Source organism: Cricetulus griseus, chromosome 3 (genome assembly GCF_003668045.3).
Source record: "Cricetulus griseus strain 17A/GY chromosome 3, alternate assembly CriGri-PICRH-1.0, whole genome shotgun sequence".
NCBI classification, from domain to species: domain Eukaryota; kingdom Metazoa; phylum Chordata; class Mammalia; order Rodentia; family Cricetidae; genus Cricetulus; species Cricetulus griseus.
Window position 1 is genome coordinate 155,033,676 of NC_048596.1, and position 12,123 is coordinate 155,045,798.

At 42.9% G+C, this 12,123-nt stretch overlaps 1 protein-coding gene across 9 annotated transcripts in view; it reads left to right on the plus strand.

Moving 5' to 3' along the window:
- Positions 1–12,123, plus strand: part of Znf827 (zinc finger protein 827) — a 176,209-nt gene that overhangs the window by 147,917 nt on the left and 16,169 nt on the right. For all 9 annotated transcript variants that reach the window (XM_027404893.2, XM_027404894.2, XM_027404898.2 and 6 more), the window contains exon 9: positions 9,862–9,999. In XM_027404893.2, coding sequence (XP_027260694.1) covers positions 9,862–9,999 — 138 coding nt within the window. The remainder of the gene's footprint in view (positions 1–9,861; positions 10,000–12,123) is intronic.

Sequence of the window (12,123 nt, forward strand, 5' to 3'; positions counted from 1 at the left end):
CCAGTGGATTCCAACCTTAGTGAGGAGACCTACTTGACCCCTGAAGTCTCACTTCAGGGATATTTTAAGTGACTGTAACATGAATCATAAAAGAGATCAGGGAGTGTTTGAATGTAGGTGGGATGCCTAGCATGGCGTATAATTTTGAGGTCAAATAAGCATTAAAATTGTATTAATGTACAAGATATTTTATAAAATCGTAATTCAAATTTATAATCCCGTAATAATGTATTTTATTTTGCTGTGCTGGAGCTCAAACCCAAGACCTTGCATGTACTAGCCAAGTGCTCCACCAACATCCTTAGCCCTGAAAACCTTCATTATTCTTAACAATGGTGGTTTTGCTTTTAATTGATTCAATCTATATTTTTCATATAGGTTCACAGTCAGTGAAGGGGGGAGAAATTCCCCTGATGATTTAGATGATGATATTGTATTCACTCTGTATTTTCTTCTATCTTTCCAAATGCTTCAGTTAACCATGGAGGAAAACACTTGGAGTTAGAAGTTTTCAGTTACTTACTGCAGTCCCAGCAGGTCCGAATTAGTTGGCTATGTCTTACTTTGTCTCTCTGGTAAGAGTTGAAAAAAATATTGTGTCTAACTCTCAGGCAGATACAAGTGGGCAGGAAAAAAAAGTTTTCACTAAAATTTGCATAATTGGTGCTCAGAATTTGGGGCCAGGTGTGAGACCAGTGTTGAGGCAAGCTGTTACTCTGTAGTCTAAGCTGACCTAGAAGTCACTATGCTGAGCAAACTGGTATAGACTTTACAGCAATCCTCCTGCCCCCGGTATTTCAAGAACAGGATTCCAGGTGTGAGTCAGAAGTTTTTGTTTTAATTTTTTGTAACATTTACTTAATTGTGCATGTGAATTCACATATGTTATGGTGCATGTATAAAGGTCAGTGGGCAACTTTTGGGAGCTGTTCTGTCCCACAATGTAGGTCTTGGGGATTTTACTGTAGCCATCAGGCCTGGCAGCAAGTGCCTTTACCCAATGAACTTCTTTGCCCTTCCAACCATTTTTATATACAGTGTATCAATTAACTTTCTGTTTCCACCACAAATACCTGAGAAAACCTCTCTATGAGGAGAAGGGCTTGTTTGAACTCACAGTTAGAGGGTTCTGTCCCAAAGGGCAGACCCTCATTTACACTGCTAATGAGGGGAAGCACCTCACTCTGGGAAGTGGAGGCCAGTGCAAAGCCACAGACCATAAAGCCCAGAAGCCAGAGACTGTCCTCTTCAAGGGCACATTTCCAGTGACTTGAAGACTTCCCAGTGAGCCCTACCTCAAACATTTCATCACCTCCCAATAATGGCAAGCTTGGGACCAGGCCCTTAACCCAGGGGGGCATTTAAGATCCCAAACTATCCCAAAAACTCATCTGATGTAAGATGGAGGAAATGGCTGGAGAGGTGGTACACAGCAAAAAGGACAGATAGAGAAAAGATAGAGTTGGAATCCTACCGCTGTCTCCAAGCTGGCCCTAGGAGAAGTGTTTGGGTGGCCCCAGTAATGCCTTCTTAAATAATGTAGTCTTGGCAGTGGCTCTTCCTCCCCCAACTCCTCCTCTCTTCCTTTCTTCTCCCATTGTTTTTCAGATAGTTCTTACTCTGTAACCTAGGCTGGTCTTGAACTCATGGCATTCCTGCTGCCTTAGTCTTGCTAGCACTAATGTTGAAGGAATGGAACACCTGGTTATAAGTCTCTATGGTTAGTACTCACAGGAAACTTTAAAATGAAACTAAATTAAATTGCCGTAGAAGATTTCTCTGGTGCAATAAATTGAAATTGTTAGAGTCTCCTCTTTGGTCTCGTATGCAGTGAGTGGGCTTTTGAGTGACAGAGATTGGCAGCCACTTGCTAGATAGGTGACCTTCAACTTAGCCACCCTGAGCCAGCTGATACTTTTCCTCTCAAATGGTAGATCTACCACTAATGTCTTGGGTACAATGTTTTATAAGGTTCAATGCACTGTGGAAAACATATACTATGGGGCCTAGGACTAGATGACTCCTCCGTAAATATAACTTTGTTTCAGTCATGCACTGTCTCCTTGATGCACTGTTAACAATCACTGATGTTGTTTTGCATCATGAAAATCAGCTGCCAAACGGAGTGGTTGTTAGAACTGTGTTCAGCTAACTCTGGAGGCCAAACGGAGTGGTTGTTAGAACTGTGTTCAGCTAACTATGGAGGCTTCCAGAACATGGATCTGTTTTGTCTAATGAAGTCAGAGACAGACAGTGTACATTGAGTACTCGGAGCCCTCCTGTCCTGCCCCCTTATCAGTGGTTCTCATCTTCATGGTTGAAGAACACTACTCCACCTGCTGGCATCCAAGGGAGATGCCCAGGGTCAAAGGCAAAGGCCATTTTGTTTGACTGTCTTTGAGGACTATGGGTTGTGAAGGCGTCAAAGACACTCTCAGAAAGAACTTCTACCCTCCTCAACCAGAACCGGGTTCTATGCTAGCCTCTCACAGCAGGGGAAATTGGGAAGAAAGGTGTGTGTCTGTAACTGGGAATGCTACCACTTTAAAAAAAAAAAGAAAAAAATTATGCTCAATATTGAATAATTATTAGTGTCTGCCAGACTTCCCACTCCCATCCCAAACTCCCTTCAAAAAGAAAGAAATGACACAACTTCCAGGCTTGGTGAATTCCCACACAAGAATTTAATGTCCTCAATTTTGGGACATACTGAGAGTATTTTCTGAGAATTCAAAGCCTGCCACCATCATTATGAAGAGTAACAATATGCAAAGTCCTGTCAGTGTGACCTGCCACCATCATTATGAAGAGTAACAATACCCAAAGATCTGTCAACATGAGAACCGGCCCAATAGTTTATTTGCTTCCATGCTGCAGTGTCCAATTAGGTGTCTGCTTAACACAGCAGACATGAATGTGGTGATGTGACTGGCTTATTTATTCAGGGAGCATTTATTGAGGACTGTCATGTAGAGGAAAATAAAGAATCATTATCAACATTTTCATTCATGGATTTCATTTTTCTAAGTTATTATATAGAAATAGCAGGCATCAGATGGCCTAGATTCTGGCAGTGACTTTTCCTAGACATCTGGAGAAGTTCCCCATGTAGTGGTCAAGTTCCACATGACTCAGTTTCCTTGGAATAAGGAGTTCCTGGTTCCGGGCATTGTCTGTTAGCAAAGGATTCAAACTTGAGTTTTCTCCCATAACTTTGAAGTGACATGTATAGAGGACCAGGTCTAGAAAACACATACTTCTTCCCCAGTTTAACAGATAATAGTCAATCAGTGAGTATTTTCTGCAGCTAACTATTGACCCAGCACTAGCGACCAATCCCATCCAAACTAGGTGTGGTGAATCATGTCTGTAATCCCAGCACTTAGGAAGCTGAGGCAGGGGTATTGTCAGGCATTTGAGGTCAGTCTAGGCTTCATAGTGAGTTGTAGTCAACCTGGGTTACAGATGAGACCCAATCTCAATAATAATAATAAAAAAAAGGAAACCACAGTACCCAGCTTTCCTAGGTTGATCTTTAAAGAGTATCAGTTTGCTAAGGCCCAAGTGCTCAAGCCCTTGTTCTTAGGGGACTTTGACATTGACTTCTCATAGCATGCAGGGGCATGAATGAGACCAGAGTTCAGGGATGCCTCTGCACCCTGAGCCACTTGTCAGCCAATATTCACCAATCATTTAGGCTCTCTCAGCCTGTTTCCTTATATACATGAATTGAACACTGAATTAGGTGGTAAGATTCCTGCTTGAACCAAGGTTTGAGGAAAGATGGTTAAGTACTGTTGGATCCCTCTTAATCGTATAGAATGTGCTAGATACACTTAGGTGCAAGAGGTCTTAGAATCAATGCTCCATATTGCCTCCATGCAAATAAAGAAGTGGGATTCGAAGGTGGGCAGGCCCTCTATTTTCTGATGTTCCAGTTTAAAAGAACTCCCTACTGACATGGTTTAATGTCCTGGGCAGCTTTGGAGACTTGCTTGCTGGGTTTCAACCTTTTGTGCATGCCTCTTCCAGGAGTATTTAAACAAAACTATGTTTTGTGAAGTTTGTTAAGAATTATGTTCTCCAAAAGACCCCAAGAAGACCAAGGAAGTGAGTTGTGCCATGCTTTAGAATCTACCCCCAATGCTTGCAGTTGACAAACCTTTGCTGAATTCTGCTGTGCTAATGGTTTGTTGAATGAATGTCTGGACAAGCAGATAACTACTTTGAGAGAGTGTTTGAATTGGTCCTATAGGAGAAATTGGTCACATGGAGATCCACAGTGAAGTCAGTCATACGGAATCTAGTGAGTCTGTTAGGGGCAGCCAGGAGCAAATACTGTAAATAAGGCCTTGCTCAGGACCACTAGTGGTTCATGACATGGTGGCCATGTCAGGATATGAATGCCAGCTAGAGACACTTGCATTGTGGCCACTGTCCTAGTACAGTCCTAAAGCTCCAAGTTCAGTTGTCTGAGCTAAAGAATCAGATGCTGGTTGTTCTAAGATGAAAAGACCCTTACAAAGTATTTCCCTAATATAAAAGACCTCTGAGCACTTGTTTGATGATAATCAGCCCCAAGAGGCATAGCCCTACAGATTGGAAACATCCCTGGCAGCAGGTGGGAGCTTGATTTAAACAGAGAATAGAGGAGAGAGCGAGGCGGATCAGACCTAAACCAAAAGTGCCATGGCCTTCCTGGAATACAACCCAACTCACTGGTTTCCATCTACCCGAGAGTTCTGAGAAGCCCAGAATGCCACTTCTGAGTTATGTCTCACAACTTTTCAGCTGCCCCGAGGAAACAGAGAACTGATGGAGACTCCATGTGTAGGGATGGAAAACACAGATGGCCCCAGACCCTGTTCTCCAGGGATGAGCCAGCCAGTCTGGCGTTGACTGATGTGAACAGTTATTTATGTATTGAGCTCATGTTATCCAGCCTTATTCCAAATACAGCCTCCTTCTCACAGCATTTCTCTTACCTAAATCAGATGGAGTGATGGTTGCAGGGGAGGATCATTCCATCAAAGGACATAGCTTTTCTCCCCCAGGGAAACACACTGGCAAAGCCATGTCATGCTCCAGACAGAAAGCCAAAGACCTTAATGAGGCAAACTCAAGTTCTCCTCTTTATCCCTCTTGCTTTGAGAATGATACCTCAAATATGTTTATCACTACAGTCTCCCTGTGTAGCAACCAAAAGCCCAAGCTATTCTTCAGTATGACTTACTTGACATCGAAGGGAAGGCTTGGCTTTAGGATGCACCCATCTGATTGTCCTGTTGACCCTCCTTGGTACAGTTTATGTCTTATTGTAGGCTCTCAACCTCTGTGTCTGAAACAGCCCAGGTTAGATCAAGAAAAGAGGTAGAGGAAATCCTAGCGTTTGAATTGTTGGCAATTTGGGATGTGTCCACTTGTAACTAAGAATATTAAATGCACAGCCAAGGAACAGGGAGAGGAGAAAATCCCCTGTTGTTGAATTTTGAGTTGGTTTCCTGTGGCCTGGAGGAGCACAGATGAGATATGATGAAGTCTAGTTCTCTTGGCCACTAACAAGATGGCCTAGGGAAGTCACTTAATTTCTCTGGGCCTTGGTTTTCTTTCATCTAAGGAAAGAGGCTTAAACAAGATAAAAATTCAGGTTCCTTCTTGAAGGTTTGAGGTAGGGTGGAGACATGGTAACCATGGAAAACCTTCTTGGCCATGTGCAACTTGCAGTGAACCTTCGGTTGGGAAAGGTCTTGGAATTAATGATTCATTTGGTCCTTTTATATGAAGGAGTTGGGTTTGAGGCTCCGTAGGTCTTCAGCTTATCCATATTCTGTGCCCCAGTCTACCGTATGGGTTTATCTCATGTACGGTTTTGGAGACACAGTTGTTGGGTTTGATCATCCCATGCTTATGACCTATATATCAAATAAGACAAATGCCTTTGGGTCAGTGGATTTTAAGAAGCAGTTTGCCATACTGCATCTTGCATAATGAGGTCTCATCATCATGAATGGGGGCCTCAAGTCATTGTGTAGGGATAGTTGGGGACTTCTCATTGACACTGCACAGACATGGCTACCCTGCAGAGGCAAAATTGCTTGTGCCTATACATCTTGCATCACTGAAAATAAAAACCTAGCTGGGGACTCAGCTCAGTGGTAGGGCATGAGCTTGGCATATATGAGGGCCTGCATCCCATGTACTGCACAAAACTAAACAGAAGCCTTAATTAAGGACACATGGAAAAGCCCTAAGTGATATTCAAGGCCAAAACTATTGGTGAACAGTTAGAAAGGAAAGCCTCAGCCTTCATCTCACCAAGTAGCCAGAGGTCTACAGAGCAATTTGAGTGTATTCCAGAAATCAGAATAAAAGATAAAATCCTATGAGACTAGGTAAGAAAGAATTTGTCTTTAGACTGGAGTTTTGCTCTAAAAGAAATGAAAATGATCATAACTGTGTGCCACTTAAAATAATGAAACAAACACCAGGGGGTGAGGGAATAAAGAAGGAAGTCAGAAGTTTTTAAATAATACCCATAGTTTGAACTGCCTGGAGACTTTGGGACTAATTGAGATGCGATTACTGGTATGCGTACTTTTCCATTTGGGGTATGTATATTATGCTTTGGTTAAAAAAAAATTAAAAATCAAATTCCTTTACAAATCTATATATATATATAAAAAAGGCTTGTTAGATTTTTAAAGCAGAACCAAAGATAATTAAGATGGGAATGTGTTCATCCAGCTTCACACTTTTGGCTGTCAAGAGTGAAGATGAAGTGCCCTTCAGGGAAGCTGCAGATGGGGGATGAGCATGCCAGGAGAGTTTCAGTTAAGAATGGCATGAGTAATTAAAAAAAGAAAAAAAAATCCAGTGACTTCTCCTGACATTCACTTGGCCACTGGGCAATGCCAGCAAAAACCTTGATTCTTTCCCATCACCCTCTTCCTCCATGCTTGGAATTTAGCTTGCATCTTCATACTTCAAACTCACATAATAGCCGCCAGCATCCCAGGTATTCCCTCTATTGTCAAGGCATGAAAAAAAAGAGAAACCAACACCCACTCATAGCCTACTTTTCATCATGACAGCAAAAGCCTTTTCATTGGCTAGCATTTTTAACTCATGACCAACAGCAGCTGCCTCCATAGTTGGAGAGGACAGTGAAAAAGGGCAGGACCATTGTTGACTATGACTGTTGGGTTAACAGTAATCGTGCCTGCCAGAGAGATTGTCTCAGCCAGAATCGGCCTGGGATGTGGCAATTGGGAGGCTGTAAAAGCTTTGCAGCTTGGCTTAGGACTGCAAGCATTTCTACTGAGAGAATCGAAAGAGCACATCTCTTAAGATTAGTTAAAACACTGTTCTAATTTGTTTTCTATTGCTGTGATAAACACCATAACCAAAAGCAACTTGGGGAGGAGGAGTTATTTGATTTACAGGTTAATCTGTCATCAAGGGGAGCCAAGGCTTGAGGCAGAACTCAGTGTTCAACTAGCTCTCTCATACAGCCCGGGCCCATCTGCCTAGGAACTGTCCACTCAGGGATTCCAAAGCCTTCCAACATCAATTAGAAATCAAGAAAATTCCCCCACAGATGTGGCCACAGGCCAATCTGACGGAGCCAGCTCTTCCATTGAGGCAACCTCTTTCCAGGAGTGTCAAATTGGCAACCAAGATTATTATCCTTACAGACACGTATCTACCAGGCATATGCCTTACTTTTTGCTCTGAATTGTCAGTTGACCTTAGTAGTTATGCTATTGAATTAATTGTGTTAATCAATATGTTAATGCTAAGAGATCTCCATTCATTCTGACTGTAAAATAAGAATAATATTTAGTCCCTGTAGCATAGATGCAGACGCCAAGGTGTTAGGCTACAGCCCAGATGGGGCTGGGACTGGGGCTGGGACTAGGGTTGGGGCTGGAACTAGGGTTAGGGCTGGGGCTGGGACTTGTGTGCGTTGGGTGACTCGTATGCCTATGAGGTGCTTTCTCTGCTCAGGTCCCAGTCCTCAAAGTTGTCATGGCTTCCTAATACTGTGGAAGAAGCTGAATTCTTTTTGATGCTTCAGCTTCTCAAGTATATGACTAATACTCAGAAGGATTATTAAGAGGTGTCTTCATTTTTAATTGCACCTACGTGCTGGGTATGTGACACAATTAATTCACTTATTGTGGATGCATTAGAAGCCACTGCACCATCTTGACCTCCACCTATTATTATAATTACCACCCTCCTGAAAGCAGTTTGATTACACACTTGGAAGGAACTACTTGAAATACCATCTCTCATCTCTCTGTGGCTGAAAGACCTACATTGGGCTTGAGGACAGTCACCCAGGAGTGGTCCTTGTCTTTAAATTTCCAGCCGACCTCCCACTTCACCTTCCCCCATCCCCTCTCCCCTCCACCAAGTGCTTTATGGACCCTCTGAGTCAGGCTTTCCTGCTTGACACAAGCTAGTTTCTTCCCCATGAGCCCTCAAGAGCTGTGTTTTAACAAACACAGATCAATCAATAAATGTGTTTATCAGTGGTGGGATTGCTGGCAGGTGCTGCACAGCAAACATTATCACAATTTCCCCACGGCTTTTCCCTGCTCTCCCTTCCAAATATGCATTATTTGTTTCTTCTCTCCTCAGATTACACTGCCGGGCAAAACCTCATTCAAATGTGCATTGATCCAATTGACTTGTCCAAATACAGGTGGAAACTTATGTCTAGAAAATGGTTTTAGCCTAATTGTGTGAAATCAAGCACTTTGCTGTGTGGTCTTCTCCAAGCAGCAGTTGGGATATTTTCTTCTGCTTGGATCTTATGAAAATTTTCTGCTGACATTTAATTTTCCCCATATATCCTGTAATATGACACTGCTTCAGGAAGGCTCACAGAAACTCGGTCAGGTCAAAGACAGACACTCACTGACTGACTTCCAAACAATCCCTTGGAAGTGTCCATTTCCCTCTTCTGGACATCCCCTTGTCACCTGCCTTCCTTCACGGCTGCAGACGAGATGTTTGGGTAGTCCATTGTGGTTCATTGAGAAGAGGCACGGGTCAGAAAATAAAAGGAAATTCTATTGACGATTATGAGGAAATAAAAGTTTTCTAAGTTACAAAGAGAATGTATTGAAGTGTGCTTACTCTGTTCAACATTGGTATAGATTGCTGTGGAGCAAAAATTTTCCCAGATGTGACAAGAGGCATAGACCACACAGGCAGTGCTCTTGTGCGAGAAGCAGTGTCTGGTAGCCATCCCTAAGTCAGCTTTATGTGAGCTCATGGTTAAAGGCTACACAACCCAGAACTCAGCAGCAAAACTTTTCTTCACAAAGAGCAGTGGAATATTTTCTCTCCAGGCATAGAACCATTTATTTTCATACTGGAATCTAGGATTTCAAATATTTTGTTTAGTGTTTTGTAGCAGTGTCTACATTTCTAGAAAGTTAACATGCAGCTCTCACCCACTCAAGTGCTTACTGAGTACCTTCTATATAGTGCGTAGAGTGCTGTCAAGCCTCCTTTCTCTCCCTCTCTCTCTCTCTCTCTCTCTCTCTCTCTCTCTCTCTCTCTCTCTCTCTCTCTCTCTCTCTGGTGTGGGTGTGGGTGTGTGGGGTCTGTGTATGCTGGCCTTTAGCAGTAAGAAGAACCACTGAAGACCCAACAGCTGTTGAGCTATGGACCCCTTTGCTCTTGTGACCCCACTAATACCCCTCATTGATGAGGCCACTGGTCCTTGTTAGTGGTTTCTAGCCACATTTTGTGGGGAAGCCTCTGAAGAAATCTTCAGGGTTGGCTAAAATGCCATACATTTCCATTGCTCTACATTCCTCATAATGCCGTGTTCTCTTGGCCCAGAGACAGAGAAGATAGTCCTAGAGGCGGGAAATGGTTTACCATCCTGGAAGTTCAATGACCAGCTCTTTCCATGCGATGTGTGTGGGAAAGTGTTCGGCCGACAGCAGACATTGTCTCGACACCTCTCACTTCACACAGGTGAGTGGGGACCACAGCTCCCGAGCCTACCACAGGCCCTCTCAGACCTCTTTGCTAGCAGGAAGCTGAGTTTCTCCAAGAGAATTGGTGCAGGAAGTGGTGGGAAGTTAGCTGATTCTGGCCTTTATAGGCCATGTTGCCGGGCGTGTGTAATGAGACCCCGGGAAAGCTTTTCTATATTGAAAAGCCTCAATGAATCCCCGGAGAACTAATGAGAAAATGTGCATGTGTAAGTGCCTTCAGGTCAACTCCTGAACTCTGGGAAGAATGGGTTCATATCTTCTTAAAGGGTCAGAGGCTGGAGCTGAACCCACCTATTTAGTTTCAACTTCTTTCTACTAAGATTTTAATTTAGATTTTAAGTGAGTGCTGAGTGTGAGATAGGCTTACGTGAAGAATGGTATATGAGATGTAAAGAGGTTCATCTCAAGGTGGCAGTCGTGGTGCGGTAGAGAGCACTATCAAGGTGGAGAGGTAGTTCCTGTCTTTGTTTACCTGTAACAATGGACAGAAAATGGTTGGTTCTTAGGGTCAGGACGAGGAGGACAAGCAAATTAACAAGAAGTAAAGAAAGAACAAACAGCAGCAGCAGCAGCAAAAGCAAGTGAAGGCAGAAAACGTCAGGTGACCTCATCAGTTAGCATTTGGGGATGTAGATGACAGGACTGGAGTGTGGCTCAGCAGCAGAGCCCATGTAAAGCCAGGGTTCAGTCCCCCAGCACCAAAGGAAATGCAATCAACTGTTTTGAAAGCCTGGTGTTAAGTCAGACTTTAAAGACATCCAGATGATATACCACTATGAGATAACCAGGCATACTGAAACATGCCTGTAATGTCAGAGATAGCAACATGATACAGTCAGGCATACTGAAACATGCCTATAATATCAGAGCTATCAATATGATATAACCAGGCGTGTGGAAACATACCTGTAATGTCAGCAATTGGAAGGCTGAGGCAGGAGTATCTTTGGTTTGAGCTGAGCATAGGGTACAGACCCTGGTCCAAAAAGGAAAAAAGAAAAACACAAAGGTTCAAAATAAGAATTTTTTGTACAATTATGCAAAAATAAAAGCAGAGACAATATTGATAGGATAAGATTAATTTTGACTTTTTTATCTTTTTAAATCCACTAAATTCAAATTTTCATCATATATTAGACAGAAAAATACATGTCTTTAAGAAGTGGGGGATTTTAAGGCCTCATTCTTTAAAGATACTTAAGTGAAATTTCAAGTAACCGGGGATGAATAAAATTTCCTACTTAAGATCAATTTAAAAAGAGAAGAGAAAGAAAAATATATGGAATGAGCATACTTTATACCTACAACTGAAGTAGCTACAGCTCAAGTCAGCAAAAAGGCATAGAAAAATAAAGAAACCTATCACTGATCTTGAGGAGTCAGTAAGGAGCACTTAAATCCAGACAACCTCCCTGATGCCTGATTAAGAAAGGGAAGCAGGTACACTGGGGGGGGGGGAGCTAACCATAGAGCACACTGGAGAATTTTGGAGGCAGGTATGGTGGTGCACGCCTTTAATCCCAGCACTTGGGAGATAGAGGCAGGTGGATCCCTGGGTGTGTGGACAGCCTAGTTTATACAGTGAGACCCTGTTTCAGAGAGAGAGAGGATTATTGGAGAATAAGGCATCTCATGATTTTTTTCTTCAGCAAAGAAGTTAGCTGATAGATAAGTAAGCAAATTACCAAAATAGCACTGAGACAAGAACTTGAATAAATCCATTACAAAGGGAAATTTGGGAAGCTAATGAAGGAAACGCCATTAATGATAACATTAGGCAGCTTTTCCCAGGTGGTTCTTACTCCTGAGAAGAGGAAATCCCAGTGTTATTGGACGTTGGAGGGTGACAGAAAGAGGGACCACTCCCCACTCATTTTACAGAGGAAGCAAACCTTAGTGCTGAAACCCAGGCCCTTATCTCCCAAGACCAAGGCAGGAAATATAAAATGCCCCCCCCACACACACACACTTCAGGCCTGGCCTTGAGCCTGCCACTGTCAGACAAGAATTGAGGGGGCACCATAACATAAGGGGGTATCTTGCATTTTATGATGGGAACACCACTTTTTTCCTGGTGAAGAAAATGAGACAAGTATCTTCA